Genomic DNA, 20,071 nt, shown 5'->3' on the forward strand with positions numbered 1-20,071 from the left:
ATTTTAGAAGGATTAAGGCAGAAGGAGAAATCGATGGATGAAAGTTTATAGTTAAAAGTAATTTAGAGTTCTAAATTATAGAGGTGTAACATTTATTGGTTATGAGATCAAAAGTGCTACAAATCTATAAGTGAAAAGTAGAATAAAAAGAATATCTGAACTTGAAGAGGCTAATAAATAGGACGGCAAGGTATTTTACAGGAGAGACATCAATATCAATATCAATCAAAATTACAGAAGTAATAGTTGTTTTACTGAAAAACAAATCAGATACCGAACACCTTGAAAAAGACAAGGTTTTTATTTCTCCTTCTACAAGGAGAATAACCTGATGTCCTCTAGATAAATGCTACTAAAATCTGTACATTTTAAATATAGCTTCTATCTTCAGAGGAAGAGAGGCTACTTAGTGACAGTGGCAAGAGAAGGGTCTGGAAGTGAAAGTGAGAGGAAAAGAATATTATTCCCCTTTCTGACCTACCTAAGAAACAATGCACCTAGTAATAAAAGAGGATAGTCAGGGATACAGTATCATCTAGAAGAAATCATGGAAAGAGATTTAATTAAAGAGCTGTTGATAATAAGAGTTTAAGAGGGCATAATAGAAAGGGAAAGCAAGAGAACAAATATATGAGAGGATTAATGCTAAGGCAGATGGGATGAGGGGCCTAGGAGAAATAAAAGAGAAGGGAGTTTTCTTCTTGGTAATTAAGGGAAAAAAACTAATTCAAAAAGGTTTAGAAAGGAAGAGGTTCAAGGAATTATCTGAGCACTTGTTCGAGATGTTATAAAAGGAATTACTGCTTAGATTAACAAATGACATTATTTTTAAATATTTTTATGTTATTTTAATTTCATTGCTTTAATTTTCCAACTTAATCATTTTATAATGTATGCAATATTAAAATAGGAGTAGATATATCTAGTTTACATGTAAACATGAAGTCCCTTTCAGTTCTACATATATGGCCTATGATACTAATCAAAATGCTATATATTTAAAACCTTGGGGATTCTTGGTCTTCTGGATTCAGTCACTCATTACACAAATATTTAATTAGCCATCAAATGAATGCATTGTGCTAAATACTGATTAAGAATCCTCTTTCTCCTCACAAAAACAAAGCAAAACAACACAACAACAACAAATCTTTATGGTTTCATTGACCTTTTCTAAACTAAAATTAAGAAATGGAAATAATAAAGATTTATTATTTCTTTTATTGGTAGAATGGGACAGAATCTGTCTTTAAAATCTAGAATATATATTAGTGAAGTGGAGCTAAGATAATTATCTAACTCTAATGAGATTATAATTAGACCTAGGAATTCCCAAAGCCAAGTAAAAGGGCAGTTATATTCCTACCATACAAAATTAAAACTCTGAATGAATTTCCCACAAAACCATTGTTATAAAAAGTGGAAAAGTTCCACAATTCTGCAACATTTTGTGTTTAATCGGCTTCCAGAGGCTGGTGAGGGTACCTAATTTGCAACATTATTTCTATGGGGAAATACATTAAGAATTCCCAGTAAATGACCCAATCACACTGGGGAGCAATTTGGAACTACAACCAAAAGGCTATCAAACTGTGCATATACTTTGATCCAGCTGTGTCTCTACTGGGTCTGTACCTCAAAAGAGATCATAAAAAAGGGAAAAGGACCCATGTGAACAAAAATGTAGCAGTACTTTTTGTAGTGGCAAGGAAATGGAAAATGAATGGATGCCCATCATTTGGGGAATGGCTGAATAAGTTATGGTGTATGAATGTAAAGGAATATTATTGTTCTGTAAGAAACAATCAACAAGATGATTTCAGAAAGGTCTGGAGCAGGGGTCCTCAAACTACAGCCCGCGGGCCAGATGCAGCAGCTGAGGACGTTTATCCCCCTCACTCAGGGCTATGAAGTTTCTTTATTTAAAGGCCCACAAAACAAAGTTTTTGTTTTTACTATAGTCCAGCCCTCCAACAGTGTGAGGGACAGTGAACTGGCCCCCTATTTAAAAAGTTTGAGGACCCCTGGGGAGAGATTTACATGAACTGTGATGCTAAGTGAAGTGAGTAGAACCAAAAGAACATTACAACAATGACGTTTTGTGATGATCAACTGAGATGGACTTGGCTCTTTTCAATCATGAGATGATTTGAGTCAATTCCAATATACTTGTGGAGAGGGCTATCTGCATCCAGAGAGGGGATTATGGGACATATGGATCATAATATAAGACACTCACTTTTTCTTGTTTGCTTGCTTGGTTTTTTTTTTCTTTCTTGGTTTTTTTTTTTCCTTTTTGAGCTGATTTTTCTTGTACAGAATTATAAATGTGGAAATATGTTTAGAGGAATTGCACATGTTTAACCTATACTGGATTGCTTGCTGTTTGGGGGGGAGGGAGAAAAGTTTGGAACACAGGGTTTTGCAGAGGTAGATGTTAAATATTATCTCTGCATGTGTTGAAAAATAAAATATATATATTATTATATTAAAAAAAAGAATTCCTAGTAAAACAAACTCCCATTCCCAAATTTTTGCAATATACTGTGGATAAACTTTGCTGTCTTTAAAGCCATAATGTCATAGTACCCGGTACAAAGTAGGTGTTTAATAAATTGCTTATTGAATTGAGGTTTCTTGGTAACCATTCTTAAGGGTTTAAAAATTGTGAAATTGTGCCCAATTCACATTTATTTTAAACATTTAGCTTCTTTCATTTCAGATGTCCCCTCAAAATTTCTCTATATTATATATCTCTGATATCTCCTCTTCCTTATTTACTTATACTTTGCCACCACCCTAATCTAGGTCCTAACACCATCATTTGTTGCCTGAAACTAATACCATCTACCTACTTTGAAAGGCTCTTGTAAAGAAAAAATTTTGCAAATTTTAAAGTGCCACATAAATTTAAGTTTATTACAACAGCTTCTTACCTGTTTTACTTCCAAATTAATTTAATCTCTTCCTCCCCTTTTTTGTTGCTTAGTCATTTTTCAGTCTTGTCAACTTTTCATGATCCCATTTGAGGTTTTCTTAGCAAAGATATGAGAGTGGTTTGCCATTTTCTTCTCCAGCTCATCTTTATAGATGAGGAACTGAGACAAATAAGGTTTGAGTGACTTGCCCATGGTCACATAGCTAGAAACTGCTCAAAACCATATTTGAATTAAACCCCTCTCCTTCCACTGGTGTCACCTAGCTACTACTCCTTCCCTTCCCCTACTTAACTACAAATAATCTTGTCCCCAAACCTTCAATATATCTCCATTACACAATTTCACCCAATCTATCTTTTTTCATATTCTAAACTCAGGTTAAGTTGGACTATTAATCTTCCTGCCCTTTGTACATTGGGATACTTTGTCCCTTAATACCAGGTATAAATGCATCAGTCTCTCCTCATTTCTGCCTTTCAGAATCCTAATCTCTTCATGTTATTTTCTCTGACATTCATAGGTAAAAGCAATTCTCTTATGAGACATTTTCCTATAACACTTTGTATAATCTTTATCTATGAACATTCCGTCATACTCCAGATCATCATAGAATATAAGCTTCTTTAGGGAAGGAATAGTATCATTAAAAAAAAAACAAAAAACTTAATCTTTAATTTCTAGCAGTACCTGTCACAAACAAGGGTCCTAAAAATGTGTTTTTAAAAAAATATATTACAATATTAATTTCAGAGCCTCTCTATAATTTGACTTAGTGAGAATTAGCAAAATCATATTTATTTGTAAGGTTCTGCTTCTATATTTTGCGTAAAAAAAAAAGTTGCCTAAGTTTAGCAAACAGCAAGCCTAACCTACAACCAAGTTCCTTCAAGAATACTTCACTTAAGGAATTTTAAGTTTAAAAAAATAGAAAAAAAAAAAAATCAGTACTATAAAGCAGTTGGTGTTAGTAATTGTAATATAAGAATATAGATGTTCAAAAAATGCTTGTTGAGTTGGAGTGTCTTGGCACTCACTCTTATGAGCTCGAAAAGTTTTATCTTGTTTAATTCACACTTATTCCTTTATGAACACTTAATTTCTTTCATTTTTCACCTTGGTTGTTCCCTCCAAACTGTGTCTTGAGCTCTTTTTTTCTCCAAACTCTACATTCTTATCTTCCCTTGGAAGACTCGTCCATTTCTTCAGAATCAATGATTCCCTCTTCGAAAATGCAGGCTCACAGTACCGCAGGCCAAAACAGCTAAGTGAAGCAAACCTCCCCATTGTGGCACTTTGGTCATCTATAAAGCAGGCTCCCACCTCTAGGGACATTCTCCCCTTCCTACATTCAATAGCTACCTGTAGAAGGCCTGGGGAGGGGATCGGAAGTACCCCCTACTAAGATGACAGGAACTGGCTTCCTATCCCCTCACCACAAAGACTCAAGGTTAGATCAATTATTCATTTCAGAACACGGCGGCCATTACCTACAGAACATTAAGGTGCGACCTTCCTCTTCCCCAGTCACCAAGTCCTAGGAAGACCTGAATCCGCAGCAAGGGCAGCACCTGATCTGACTCGCCCCAAGCTGCAGGTGCAGAATCAACGTCCTTCCAACAGACCCTTTTCCTCCCCACTCAAGCAGAAACACCCACAAGGTCTCAAAAGTGGGGAAGGGGTAAAAAAGTAAGGAAAGAGAAGGGGTGGTGGGAAGTCCAGTCTCTCCACCCGCCCCAGGGGAAGCTGCAGAGACAACAAGAGCGAGGGGGATGAAACGCGGCTTCTGGAAGGAAGAGGAAGGAGAAAGGAGCGGAGGGGAGGGCTCGGAGGTCACCCTCCCCCACAGCAACCTCACCCCCAGTCCAGCGCCGGAGGAAGGCATGGCCGGCAGCCCCGCCCCCGTCGCCAGCTCCCATCCCCTAGCCCCTCACCTGCCCAGGGGGCTGCAGTCGTCTCGCGCTCGAGAGTTGGCGGCGGCCGGTCCCATCCAGGTGGCTGATTATTGCCCCCACTTCCCGGCCCCGCGGCGGATTCACGTGTCCTCAGGTGCAGCCTACCGCCCGGCTTTAGTAGCCCTCGACAACCATGGGAGCAGCGACCGCCGCCCACTTCCCCTTCGTTGGTCCCGCTCTTTCCCGCCCCCCACCCCCCTCCCCAGCCCTGGAGGCTAGTCTTCCTAGGAAATTGCGCCGGGCGGGACTACTTCCGGCAGAAGTCCATCCTACCTGCTAGTCCCTCACCCTCTCCTCCCAGAGATCCACACTAACCGTTGCTCCTCCTCCTCACCGCGTAGAGCACCACCCTCTTACCCGGAAGCCTCACTTCCGGCAGCGCCAGATAAGTCCCAGAACTGAGGGGAGACTTAACTGAGGTTTGGGGCGGTTTTTATGTTTGTTTGTTTTTCCGATTGAAGCGCCCCTTCCGGCTAGTAATTCTTCTCTCTCCTCTGGGTCAGGTGGGTTGTAGTTTGCACCTCCTGCGGATTCGGTTGACTGGTGGGCGGGTTGCGGCGATGGTAGTTTGGAGGTGGCGACAATCTTCACACGGCTGCTGCTGGTAAAGAGCATGTGATAGGGGTCTTTTCTGTGCATTCTGTTCAAAAGACTATCAGGAAAAGACCTCGGGCAGTTTGTTCGTTTTGCAGATGGGGAAGTAGGCTCATAGGAAGGGAGAAATGAGGGAAACGAGGCCAAGCTGTGGCCGTAGGTGTCCGAAACAGAATTTGCAAATGAGACTCTTACAATCGGAGGGATCAGGAGTGCAATGAGTGCCCGCGAAGGAGAGGTTGAGTCTACAAAGTTTGTTATCGAAATGTCTCCAGCCCTAAAGGCCTGATTCTTGTTGGCGACTTAGACTTAAGTGTTTAGTCAAATTTTCTTCGCCTAGTGCAGAGAGGTGGACGGGACCGGAGACCAGAGGCATTCTGGGTAATGTAGTTTCTCTAAGCCGAGCAGGCTAGTCCGGGAAGGTTCGTTGCTGTGAGGATTAATAACCTTGATAGATTTGTGCAGGCTTTTTGAAGTCCTTTGCCCATTCCTTTATTCCCTTAAGTGTTAGCATCTAAGAACCAAAGTTGTTCAAGCTCAATAAGAGATGACTGAGATTTGGAGGAGGGAGAAAAGCAATGTTAATTGTTCTGTAGTTTTTTATAATAATAAATAATGATCCAGGTAATTTTAATTGAATAGTTTTTTTTTTTTTAAGTGGCTCTTTCTGGACCAAAAGAGCAAGATGATTTTCAGAATAGAAATCGGCATTTTATCAATAATAACTTAGGCAAGTTTTGATAATGTGAAATCCCTATAACAAACATATTCATTAATCAGCAAGAGGAGGCAAGGTCCTCTTCCATTCTTGGAATATTATCAAAGGACTGCTCCCTGCCTGATGTACTGTGGAAACACAAAGGCAAACACTTGAGATTGTCATGCTATACCTCTCTTCCCCAAGAAATTTATTTTCATGTGCAAAGCTAGATAAGGACTAGGTTATACTAAGGAGTACCTACTTCGTTGGGAAGATTTGGTAAGACTACTCAGAGGAATTGTTAGTAGTATATCTACGTATGTATGCAGAGACTGAGGAAAAGGAAATATATGAAAGAATGATTATTTACATAAAGTAGTACATATCCACTATATTAGTGGTGGAAGTGAACCAGAACCAGAAAGTACCACTTGTATTCAATGCAGAAAGTTTCCCCTATTTTAGAATCTTAGAATACCTAAGTGTATTTGGTGTGAGTTCACAGATGATCTAAATTACACTAGTGTTGTCAAAAAAGATGTTAAGTACTGTCTTCTGTCCTGATGGGATGGATGTGACTAGAAGAAAAAAAAAATTTTTTTTTTTTTTTTTACAAAATTATGCTTTTTGGAGGTAGGCACTGAAAAAAAATTTAGGGTGTACTTGAAGCAAAATTGATATCACCTATGAAATTTTTTATAAGTTATATGTCTTTTAACACTGGCATGTGAACAGGACCATTTCAGTTGATATTTAATATTCAAAGAAGCATAGTATATACACTTCAACTTAAGAGTTAAATTTAGCAGTAGAATTGAGCAATTTGGACTCAAATATTTGTTGATGTTGTATGTTGTGTACTGTCTAAGATATATGTACTACCTTTCTCTTTTCCTACTTTTTTGAAACAAAAGTGCCAGGGTTTCTTTTTAGTAAAGATTATTTAGAGATCATCAATTGTGGCTTAGTGGATAAAATGGTGGCCTTGCAGTCTAAGAGATGGTGGATTCAAATACAATTTTGTCATTTATTATTAGTCACTTCTTTGTACCTGAGGACAGTTAATGCCTTAGAATTTTACTAATTCTTGGATGATTTGTTCTTTGCATTCCAAATCAGGGGAAAGAGTGCTGATGAAATCACTGAAGCTCTGTATTTTTATCTAAAGATTATATGCCAGATAAATATTAAATTGTTAATGTAGACCTAAAAGACTTGAGTAACTCAAAAACACTATTGCCATACTTGCTAATCGATAGTATGTGTATATCTATGCATTTTTGTTAATAATTGAGCTTATATTTTGAGCAAAAGATAAATGATTTCATTGATTGGGGTCAACTTAGCACAACTTCTGTCACATAGTAGGTGCTATGCAAATGGTTGTTCCCCTTTGCCCTTTGTGTTTAGAACTATTTTTTATCTTCATTTTGATTATTAATGGCAATCAGCAAATTTTGGCATTAAAATCCCCTAATCACCTCCTACTGTGATTTACACGTTAATTATCTGAGACCTTCCTCTTCTTCCTCCTGTTCTACAGTGTACTTGCTACATAGATATTAGTGAGGAACAACAGTCTGAGCTCTTAGTTCCTTGAGCCAAGTGATGAGAATTATCCCAAAAGCTTTTAAGAAAAAGATGGGGGAGAGGAGGAAGGAGGGTTAAGATACTGTGGTTGCATTTTAATGCAACCTTAAGGAGGTTGCATTTTAATGTTGTCTGACTCTTCCTGATACTGTGGACCATTATGTCAATATTGTCCATGGGGTTTTATTGGCAGAGATTCTACAATAGCTTGCCATTTCCTTCTCCAGTGGATTATAACAAAGAAAAATTAAGTGATTCCTCCAGGTCAAGCTGTAAGTTAAGTGTCTCAGACTAGATTTGATCTCAGGTCTTCCTGATTCCAGATCCAGTGATCTATCCATTGAACCATCTTTATATATTATATTACATTATATTATATAGTGGGATGGATTAAGTAGAGTTCTAGGGGCAATATGTTGTCACCCCCTTTTCAGTAGCACTTTTGATATTGCTGTGATTCTTTTTACCATTCCAAGAAATGAAAAGTTGTAAGATGAAGGTTATGCATTCTGGGTAGATGATTAGATTCCTCAGTAGATCTGATTTCTCGATTGAGTGTGATGGAACTAAATGAGCAGTAGGTTGAAGGAGTTGCATTTGTATCCACTAATCAGGATTTCAGGTAGCTAGATGGCTAGGCTGGGAATTAGAAAGATCTGAGTTCAAACTTCAACTTCAAACTCTTAACTGGCTGTGTGACTCTCTGCTTGTCATTTAACCCTATTTGCCCCAGTTTCCTCATCGGTAAAATAAGCCAGAAAAGGAAATATAGTGTGGTTTGGAATGTGTAAATATAGGTTATAGGGTCTGTTTGAGTTGCAATTCTTTTACTTGAATTCAAGTCAGTAAGCATTTATTAAGCATGTATTTTGTGCCAGGCACTATGCTAAGAGGGATTTTTAAAAATCCTTTTTCCTTAGGGAGCTCACAGTCTAAGTTGTTAATTATGTAGGTTTGAGAATTTCTTCAGCTTTCAAGTCTCAGTTTATTCATCTGTAGAAGATAGTAAAATGGAAGGAAGAAAGAGATTTGGATGAGATTATTTCTCATATCCTTTCCAGCTCTAGCATTCTATTATTCTGGATACTTTTTTTTTTTATTATGGCTTATTTAATTTTAAGTTGCTTTTTTGCATCAATTTAAGGAAGTGTGTGAAGAATTAGACACAACTCAGAGGAGATGCATCTATTTTCAGATATGAATGAAAAATTTAAGGGATAAAAGGAAAGCTGAGGAACTTTTTAATATCTTCAGTGTTAGGTTTTCATAGTATGACTTAATTGTTTTCTTTGAAGCTCTATGAATTATGATCTCAAAATGAAATATATTTTCCATTTTTATATTTCAGTACTCCAGTTATTTGAGGCAGCTAGGTGGCACAGTGCATAGAGTGCCAGGCCTGGAGTCAGGAATATTCACCTCCCTGAGTTCAAATCTGGCGTCAACACTTATTAGAAGTGTGAATCTGGACAAGCCACCAAATCCTGTTTGCCTCAGTGAGCTGGAGAAGGAAAGGGCAAACCACTCCAGTATCTTTGCTAAGAAAACTCCCCAAAATGGGTGATGAAGAGTCAACATAACTGAAATGATGGTACAACAACAACTCCATTTCTTTTAATTACCTTAAGGTACTTATTTAGAAAAATGCTTTGAAAATAATGTATTGAAAATCACAGGTTATCTATATGACACGTGGTTTCATTCAAATTTTTAAAATTCTACCTTAGAAAGGAACATTTACTCCTTTTGCTTGGAAATATTATATTTTATCTAATTTGTTCAGTGAAATAGAAATCTAGGCTTAATTTCCTAATTTGTACAATTGGAGAAGGGAGGATGGAAAAGAAATTGTACTACTTTCTCTAAATTCTGTGGTTTTTGAGATTATGTGACACCTGACTTTTTGAAGGATACTAACATAATGCAATTTTGCTTTTTAATGATATGTTTTTGGCAAGACTTTTCTTCTAAAGTGGAAAATAGGTTCAGTTAACTTTTATGTTAGAAAAACTTAATACATAGTTATATAACTTATTGAAAGCAGTAATTATCTTTTATATGTTTTGTAAATTATCTTGCATGTTATTTAATTTATGAAATTCACTTTTCAAATAGCAAATTTTAAAAAGACCACCCTAATCTCTTCAGGTAGAGATTAGAAACTAGGTGGAAAATTTTTGTGACTAGCCTGTTTATTACAGAATTTAAATATAATCATTTAGATTTAAAAGTTTATTCAATTCAAAAATTAAATAGCTAATATTACAAAGCATTGCATCCCAAAGAGAAGTACTGCCAAAAGCGTAGGCCTTTGCCTTCAAATGAGCAGGTAATTTTTTTTTCCAGTGTCACTACATCATCTCTTTTAAATGAGGATTTGTCTTGTATAGCAGTTTTCAGATTTTTTGTGGTGTGAAACCTCTGACTTTAAAGAACTTTGAAATAGCAATTCCAACAAAAGTTGTTTGAATTGATTATTTCATTAATGCTAGTGGCAAAAATATTGTAAGCTTTAAAAAAATGTATATTGATATGAAGATACTTCTATGCTCATCAAAATGTTCAGTTTTATGTGGTTATTTTTTAGAATACCATCTAATAAATGATAAGACAATTGTGTCATGTACATTTGTGCATTTAGTACAGTGCATGTATTAAGGCACTTAATACATGTTTAGTAATTTTTACCTTTGAAATTACATTGTTAAAGTACTAAATAATATTTAGTACTTTAAGTTTTTTAGTACTAAAGTTACTAAACACCAAAATATATTCTCAAATCTTTATTCCATATCCAACAATGTTACAGATAATTTGTTTAGTTGAAAAGAATGTGACTTTTCCTTCTAATTCATTATGTATTTATTAAATATCTACTTTGTGTCAGACATTGTGTTAAATGTTAGGGAATAAAAAAGTAAAAAAAAAAAACGAACAATTCTTTTCTTACATTCTCCAAGGATTATAATCAGGAGTAGGTGTTAAGAAAATAGTTTACCTTCTAAAATGTTTCATAATTTTCATCTTTCACTTTTAATTACATAATTTAGTATGTGGGGAGATTGTTTCAGTTCATACCATTAACAGTTCTGCTTTAAAAAAAAAAAAATTGAACCAAGGAAGCTCAGTAACAAAAAGAAAGGTCTTACATGTGTGAAACTATTGTTGAACTTTTTATGGTAGCAAAGAATTGGAAACAAAATAGATATCCATTGTTGGTGGTAAAAATGATTGTGGTATGTGAAAGTAATATTAGCAACTAGATGATGCAATTAGAGTACTGGCCCTGGAGTTATGAGGATCTAGAGTTCAAATGTGGTCTCAGACATTTAACTTGTCCTAGCTGTGTGACCTTAGGCAAGTCACTGAACCCCAATAGTTTCCAAAAGAGGAGAGGGGGGGGGAGAAAATTACTGTGCTATTTTAAAAAAAACAAAAAAGCCTGTTGAATATGGAAAAAAGATTTGAGAACTAAGACAAAGTGAAGTTAGCTGAACCAGGACTACAACAATCTAAGTGAAAAGAATACCAAGACAATCAGAAAGTTTGGCCTTAGAGGAGAAATAGGAAAAGGTAGTTTTCCTCTACTTCTTTCAAAAGTGTGCGCTTTAGAAAGGTGGCTGGGGTGAGGAGTGGAAAGTGAATGTACAGTACTGCATATAAGTGAGCCCATTTTTTAATGTCTTAGTTTTGCAGAACTTTTTTTTTTTCTTCCTCCTTATTCTTAGGAGATGGCTTTCTTGGAGGGGATAGAGGAAAGGATTCGGTGAGAAAAGTAAATATAAAAAACAAATTATATTAATAATATTTTGTTTTTATCTTTTTAAAAGGCAGTTAAGAAATACTTGGCAACACATGTTAAAATTGAAGCCTTGTGCAAAAGATTTGCCTGACTCTTGAGTAAGGGTAATATAAAATCATGAAATATTCCACAGTTTTAGAACAAGTTCAGAAAGATACAGATAAGCAGGACAGTTTGGAAACTACAATGTTAAAGTTATATACTTTAAAAACAAGCAGTATGTAGTATAAATTCATTGTTTTGTAAATTCTCTTTTTCTGTCATTTGTATTTAGAAATGATTATTTGAATGTTTGTCAAATTCATAACAATTTAAGAAAAAACTTTTTAGACAGAATGAGGCGCATGAGAATATTGATCCTTCACCAACAACCTAATATGATTCTAAAAATGCACCAAATGAATAAAGGCAAAAACAGTTCCCAGTAAGTTTCTCTACCACGCAAGACTTCCAGGACCTTTGGAAGTCCTGAATAGGAAAAGGGATAGTAAAAATCAGCATAGTCTAACAGGCAAAAACCTTGTTGAGAGTTAAAGTACGACAGAGCCACCATTGAGGTCTTTCAAGACTTGGCACATGCCACTTCAAAAAGAAGGGCCCTTACAAAAGGTGAAAGAGGCTTAAAATGAAGAAAAACCTATCTATCCAAAATAATTATAACCAAACACTGCGGGGGAAAAAAGAATCCTTAGTGAAATAGGGGGTTTCTGAGAATTCTGGAGATTTGAATAGACATATTGAAATGAAAAAACAGGAGTCATGAGAAACATTGGAAACATTCAGTTGAAAGGAGTTATACAAATCATCAGCTTCACTCTCTCTTCCAGAATCATTGAAGTTGAGTGGCAAGATTAAAGTCAAGACAACTAATAATGCCCCAAGTTATTGTGGATGATCTTGATATCTTCATGTCTGAAAAAACTCTTAAGAAATCCACAATACCTGCTTTGACTTTTTAAAAACTAGCACTGTCCACATAAGAATGGAAACCAAAAAAAGAAAATGCATAGTTTTGCTCAACCACACACTATATATCCCCAATCAATGATTAGATATTATATACATAGATTGTAATATAGATACATCTATATTGTATATATATAAGTTTTTTTTCCATTTTGCTCCCCCCCCATGAATATAAATAAGCTCCTTGAGGACAAAGACTGATTCAAAATCACAACAAAAATTTAGAGTTAGAAGAGCCCTCAGAGACCATCTAGTCAAAGGAATACCCAAAAGGAATTTCTACTATACAATACCTGAAAAATGAACTTCTACTCTTGTTTCAAAGCCTTTTTTGAGGGAGCCTAATCAATTATTGACTCATACCTAGCACCTATATACCAAGATAAGGTCAAAATGGGTTCATGATTTAGACATAATGAATGATGTTATAAGCAAATTAGAAGAACAAAGAAAAGTTTACCTCTCAGATCTATGGAGAAAGAAGGAATTTGTGGCCAAAGAACTGAAGTACATTATTGAATACAAAATGGATAATTTTGATTATATTAAGTTAAAAAGTTTTTGTATAAACAAAACCAATGCAGATAAGATTAAAAAGGAAACAATGAACTAGGGGAAAGTTTTTACATTCAAGGGTTCTGATAAAGCCCTCATTTCTAAAATATGTAGAGAATTGACTCAAAATTATAAGAATTCAAGCCATTCTCTAATCCATAAATAGTCAAAGGATATGAACAGTTTTCAGGTAAAGAAATTGAAACCATTTCTAGTCATAGAAAAAGGTAATCTAAATCACTGTTGATCAGAGAATTGCAAATTAAGACAATTCTGAGGTACCAAGCTGCATACCTTTCTGATTGGCTAAGGTGACAGGAAAAGATAATGATAAATGTTGGAGGGGATATGGGAAAACTGGGACACTAATACATTGTTGGTGGAGTTGTGAACTGATTCAACCATTCTGGAGAACAATTTGGCTATGCATAGCCTTTGATGTAGCAGTGTTGCTACTGGGCTTGTATCCCAAAGAGATCATAAAGGAGGGAAAGGGACTCACGTGAGCAAAAATGTTTGTGGCAGCCCTTTTTGTAGTGACAAGAAACTGGAAACTAAATGGGGATGCCTATCATTTGGAGAATGGCTGAATAAGTTATGATATATGAATGTTACAGAATATTGTTGTTCTATGAGAAACTCCAGCTGGTAGTCCTAGTAATTTGTTAATTTTTCCATTCTGGAGATTTTAACTCTCCTATAGTTACTGACTTAGAATGCATGGAAGATTTCTTAGTGCATCTCAGGAATATTTTAATTTCTTGGGTAAAGGGGTCCTACATACTCAAAATAAATACAAGGTGATTTTAGGGAGAACGGACTAGTAGCTGAGAGAATCAGGAAGAATTTTATGTAGAAGATGACATTTGAACTTAGTTTTGAGGAAAACAAGAAGGGGAAGTGTTGGAATCTTTACAAACTGTTAAGCCATTGGAGTTGATTTGATCTTAGAAGAAGATATTTTGGGCCAGAACTTGAAACTAGGTACTAAGTACAACCGATGGAAACAATGCTTGTGTTCACACCTTTAGAGAGCTCATAAGTATCTAAGTACTCAATGGAGTTCACATGTTTGGGAGATTTCAGAGAGCATGCTGGGAGGTATCCCACAATCCCACTCTCAGAGAAGTAGCATAAATACAGTTCCAGTGAGCCACTCAAGGGAGTTTTGGGAGGAACATCGACTGGGTTCGGAGACAAAGCACTCTGGAAGAAAGCCCACAAGCCCTATCTTCGAGACAAGAGAGATTCATCCTATCTTCTACCTTGGTGCTGGCTGGAGGCTGAAGAAATCAGAGGCAGAAGCCAAGAACAAAGCTGCAAGATCTCTTGGTGCCAGGCAGAGAGTTAGGCCTCAACTAACAGGGCTATTTTGGAAGGAGAAATAAACGTTTGCATTTTTACCAGCTGACTGCATTTTGGAGTAATTATTTATTTCAGCTGAAACTAAGGCTGCCTCCAGAAAACCTTCACAGGGAAGTACATTCCAAGCATAGGAGACAGTACCAGTACCAATATGAAAATGAGATGAAGTATCATATCTGAAAAGTATCAAGAAAGTCACTCTAGCCAGGCCACAATTTACAGTAAAAGTATGTAGGAGTCAATTTGTATAGGATTTTAAAAGCCAAAGAAAGGAGTCTTTTTTGATTCTGAAAGTAATAGGCAACCAATGGAATATTTTGAATAGAAGGAATGACATAATTACATCTTAAATTTAGCAAAAATCACTTTTACATCTGAGGATGGCTTGGTATGAAGAGAGACAAATCAGGAAGACCAGGTTAGAGTGTATTATATTGATCCAAATGATGCAGGTTGTGGTCCCTTAAAGAAATTAGATTGATTTATTCCTTTCTGATTCCCAACCCCAGAATATCAATTCAGGAAGCTAGGACCTTTGATTCAAAAATCCTGGGCAAAAGCACCCCTTTGAATTCCAATAGAAGATCCGGGCCTGTCCCAGCCCCCACCCAGATCTGAGCCAACTTGGGCTGTCCCAGCCCCAATTCTAGTGATTTGCTCAGGTTTCCCAACCCCCACCAAGCAAACTCTGCCCCCACTGAAATCCAGGGAGGAGCCAACTTGGGACTCCACCCACAGGCCCCTTTAGCTAAATCTCTCCTTATAAAAGAGTCAAGCTGGAGTCCTCTCTTTGCAGAGGGTCAAAACATGCTAGCACCATGCCTGGCACCCCAAGGACCCTCTATCCACTGGAACCCTGTTTCCGGTGCCCTCCTCTCTCTACCTTCACCTATTTCCTTAACTATACTTTAATCTTGCTTCCAAACCCCATAATAAACCTCTTTTATCAATCTAGTTTTTCGGGCCTGTAAATTCCTTTACAGTGGACTCTCGTGCCGCTACTAGACCTCATTTAACTCTCCACCCTTGCGCCGAATCCAAAGGGGTTACAGGGGAGCTCTATTTGACTCCCCGTACCCCTAAGCAGCCTCTAGGCCTCAATTAAAACCTAATTTCATTTAGGTACCCCAAAGCTAGACCTCATCACAAACAATAGGTGACAATTGTCTGACCTAGGGTGATGTTCATGTATGTAGAGAGAAAGGGATACGAGAGACTTTGTAAGCAAAAATAATAAGATTTGAAATTGGTTGGTTATGTAGGGTAAGAAACTGAATAGTCAAGGATAATTTAAAGTTAATTGTATACTTTGGTAATTGGAAAAATCATGTTGCTTCAATAGAAAGGGGATTGTTCAGAACAGAGGTATGTTTTGCAGAACAGATAAAGTTTTGTTTTAGAAGGGTTTTGCATTCTTAAAAAAGCATTAGGTTAAAAATTAGAGACCTGGGTTTTATTCCCAGCTGTGTTACTTGGGCTTGTTACTTGGGCATGTCACTTTACCATCCTGGGACTCAATTTCTTCATCTGTAAAATGGGACTAAATTCTAAAATTAGATATCATTTTGATTCTCAGAATCACAATCCATTATGTTACCTTCCCCAACTGTCTTTTAAATTTAAAATAATTAAAATTAATTTAATTCTGAGAAGTTAAAAGAAGTTTGTAATACATCTGGAAATGATTCGAAGTCTCCTAAAAAGTAATAACACCAAGATTGAAATTATTTTATAAAACCATCTATTTATTTCACTTATCTGACTATATAATCTCTTTGGATCATTTCAAGGTAGCTGTAAAATTAGGTTAGTATCCCTATTAGGGATTGCCAATGAGAGAGGGAGGGAAAGAAGGAGGAAGAGAGAGACAAAGAGACAGACAGACAGAGAGAGAGATGAGTGAGGAAGGGGAGGTGAGAGAGACAAAGAGACAGAAAAAGAAATGTTATAGGAGAGCCTGGGAAAGTGTTAGTTTATTGTCAAATGTTAGTAGCACTTCAGTCTACTGAGGAGGAAATTTAATCAATATATCTCACCTTGAGGGCCATTGCCAGCAAGGACTGTATCAAGTTTCTCAGTTTCTTTCTAACAGTCCTGACAGTTTCAGTAGGCTTTTTTCGAAATCCTTCCTAGGAATTTTTAAGTGGTCAGAAGAGACAGTCATAACTACTTTTAGTATTCCAAAAGTGAAAGATAAAGTGTAACCATTTTTAAATGTTATATTTTTAAGTTGTGTATGACATTAAATAACTACTCAGAATCCTCTTTGTTCTGCTAGAGTAGTTTGTTTCTTAAAATAATAATGAAAACTGATATGTGTCTGAGTATGTGTGAGTATGTATGTATTTTTTTTTGGTGTGTGTATATATATATATATATATATATATATATATACATACACACACACACACATATGTGGAGTGGGATCTGTGTGGTCTGCGGGTGGATATGAACATATATATCTATGCTGAATGTAGCCTGTTTGGGGGAGGTGATGGGGATAAAGGGAGGAAAAAGAATAAAGTAAAAATGGCATAGCAGAGAACAAAAGAATAGAAAAGATGAACATTAATGAATATTAAAGAAATAATGAATTTCTTCTATTATTATATATTCTCTCTTGAAATGAAAATTTATTGTTACATATTTTGAATTCTCCCTGATATTCTGCTGGACAGAGGAAAAAAAAAATTAATTTTCCTTTTCTGTTTTTCTCTTCTCATTTTTCTTATTTTGTATTTGGTTCAATGAATAGTTTTTTTTTTTAATAATTAAATCTGATATGTATTAGACCCTTAAAGTTTGGAAAATTGTGTATATGAGTATATATACACATATACATAAACATATTTCATAGCAAATAGGTGGCACAGTCAATATAATCTTGGGCAGCGTTAGAAAGACTCACTTTTCTGAGTTCAAATCTGCCTCATACATTTACTAGCTTACCCTGGGCAAATAACATATCCCTATTTGCCTTAGTTTCCTCTTTGACAAAATGAGCTGGAAAAGAAAATAGCAAACCACACCAGTATCTTTGCCAAGAATACCCGAATGTTGCTATGAAGAGTTGGACACAAGTGAGAACAACAAAACAACAATAACAGTTTTTGCAGATGAGAAAATTACAATTTAAAGAGGTTGAGATATATTTATAATTGGCATAGGTAATGAAGTATGAGATATTGGGTTTAAATATAGATTTCTTTTGACTTCAAATTTTCCGTCTTTTATGCTATACTGTCTCATATTTCTTATAATATAGAAAAAAATGGGGGTGGGGAGAGTCAGTTCCTTATATAAATCAAAGCCCCCATATAATTATGTTCATCAAGTATGGATAATCAGATATCTTAATTATCATATGGATTATCTAAAGGTATTTTTCCAAATTGTTACTTTAAACAATCTCTTTGTATTCAAATAAATTTACTGAAGTCATTTTTAAACTATAAATACAAAAAATCTTTTAAAGAGTCTGTTCAAGATCACATAAAGATTGCAAACCTCTTTTAGTGACATTTTAGGACAGAAGCAAGTCTGGGATGGAGAGTTAATAATAATCAGATTAACAATATCTGTAATATTTTTGTCTCAGTTTAAGAATGGTCCGTAGTGGCAAAAATGGTGGTCTTCATTTAAAGCAGATTGCGTATTACAAGCGAACAGGTGAATATCATCCAACTACATTGCCAAGTGAGAGAAGTGGAATAAGGAGAGCAGCAAAAAAATTTGAATTCAAAGGTAAAGTAGATATCTAAAATTTGTTTCCTCCAAATTTTACTTTTGGGAGTACCTTAGGAACTCAGAATTTCTGATCAATATTACTTAGACCAGAAAAAAAGGTTTTTATTTTGACTCTATTGTTTTAAGTAATGTCTGTGTATTTCCCATTCCTTTTCCTTCAACTTCTTCATTCTCTAGCAATAAGTGCTCAAAGCTCCATTGCAATATAATAAGTTAGTGTTGGCATTTCCATATTGTAAGTACTTAGAGAAGTCTGTTTGGGGCCACTAATGATTCTTCTAAGGTGAGTTTAATTTAACCATTTATATATATATATATATACATACATACATGCTGCTATTAAGATGACCAACATTAAACAAATTTCATTTAAAGAATCATGTATTGTTCCTGTGGATCTTTCTTTCTGCTCTCCAACTATACAAACATGTCAGGCACTGATAATGTATATCCCTAGAGTTGCTGTAGCAACATAGAGATAAGCCAGAACACTGGCTTTATAGTAAAGAAAAGCTGGGGGTCAAGTCCTGTTTCCAAACATTTCTGGTCTTTCTGCCCTTGGGCAAGTCACAACCATAAAACATATACTGAGAGACAATTCTTTTAAGCTTATAAATTGCAAAGTGGATCTATATTTCATTGTCTCAGGGAGTTTCCTTTTTGAGGAGTTCCCTATTATCATTGAAATAATAGACCTCTTGAGTCCAAAAAGGGAACCCAAGGGATCAAATAACTTAGAAAAAAAACAGCCCTAGATCATTTCCGAAAAATGAAATGTACTTTTTCTTTGCTTCTCTACTATGCTTCTCTTCAGATAGACAGATGGATATGTTAAGCAATTATAGTTCAGTAGCTCTCCCTAAGCCAAAATTAATACTATTTTAGCAATAGTTTGCAAGTTTTACTCAAGGATATAGAAATAGGGATTCCTCTAATCATCTCAAGGCCATTTTTACACCTTTATCTCTGGGCCTACTCTTTCTAATAATTCCTCAATTCATATACAGTTACATAAACCATATATGAAATAGAGAACAAGAATGTTTTATTTATAAATAAATATAATTTGTCTGAGCTTAGTTATAGTGAAGGCTGGTAGTATATCTTGGATTACATGTACGTAGACATAAGATATATGTACCATCCACTTCTAGTGATTACATTGATAAAAAAATAAACATAATTATTTCTATTTCCCGGTAGATTTCCTGGGATCTTTCATCCTCCTTCAAATAAATTCCTCCCTTCTCTCTTCCAGAATGACTTCTATAAAATTGATTACACAAACAGTGAAATGTTCTTGGAAGTAGGAAATGAATGTAGGGGAGCAAGCTTACTTTTTTACAATCTAAGAGTTAACAAGCATTTATTAAGCAATTGTGCCATGATATTATTATGCTAATTTCTAGGACTACAAAGACAAAAGACAATACCTTCTCTCAAAGAGCTCAGAGACTAATAAAAGAGAGGATATGGAAATATAGATATATATACAGGAAAAATTGGAAAGAATCTCAGAGGGGAGGCACTGAGATTAAAGAGAATTGAGAAAGGCTTCATAACGACAATAATAGCATTCATATGGTGCTTTATAGTTTGCAAAGTACTTTACAGACATTGCAATTTATTCTAAGAACAATACTTGAGAGGTGATATAATTGTCCACATTTTACAATTGAGGAAGCTGAAGCAGATGGAAGTTAAATGATTTTCCTGGGATCATACAGCTAGTAAGTGTATGAAACCAATTTTGAATTCGGATCTTCCTGACTCCAAATCCAGTGCTCTGCCTGCTATATCACCTAGCTGCCTTATGGAAGGGGAGAGTTAGTCAGGAGGTGGCGATGAAGGAGGAGAGAGT

At 35.8% G+C, this 20,071-nt stretch overlaps 2 protein-coding genes across 22 annotated transcripts in view; one reads left to right on the forward strand and one right to left on the reverse strand.

Moving 5' to 3' along the window:
- Positions 1 to 5,080, reverse strand: part of PPIP5K2 (diphosphoinositol pentakisphosphate kinase 2) — a 99,935-nt gene extending 94,855 nt beyond the window's left edge. For 13 of the 18 annotated variants that reach the window (XR_004234213.1, XR_004234218.1, XR_004234216.1 and 10 more), the window contains exon 1: positions 4,871 to 5,080. The gene's annotated coding sequence lies outside the window, so the exon portion shown is untranslated. Of the gene's footprint in view, positions 1 to 2,936; positions 2,956 to 4,426; positions 4,757 to 4,870 lie in introns of those variants that run through there. The other 5 variants (XM_031968806.1, XM_031968803.1, XM_031968805.1 and 2 more) reach the window with 4 other exon arrangements.
- A 184-nt stretch (positions 5,081 to 5,264) lies between these two features.
- GIN1 (gypsy retrotransposon integrase 1) overlaps positions 5,265 to 20,071 on the forward strand; it is a 38,595-nt gene continuing 23,788 nt past the window's right edge. Inside the window, exons 1-2 of one of the 4 annotated variants that reach the window (XM_031968844.1) lie at positions 5,265 to 5,394; positions 18,062 to 18,207. In XM_031968844.1, coding sequence (XP_031824704.1) covers positions 18,069 to 18,207 — 139 coding nt within the window. In that variant the 5' untranslated portion in view covers positions 5,265 to 5,394; positions 18,062 to 18,068. The other 3 variants (XM_031968834.1, XM_031968860.1, XM_031968853.1) reach the window with 3 other exon arrangements.

This window comes from Sarcophilus harrisii, chromosome 1 (genome assembly GCF_902635505.1).
Source record: "Sarcophilus harrisii chromosome 1, mSarHar1.11, whole genome shotgun sequence".
Classification (NCBI taxonomy): domain Eukaryota; kingdom Metazoa; phylum Chordata; class Mammalia; order Dasyuromorphia; family Dasyuridae; genus Sarcophilus; species Sarcophilus harrisii.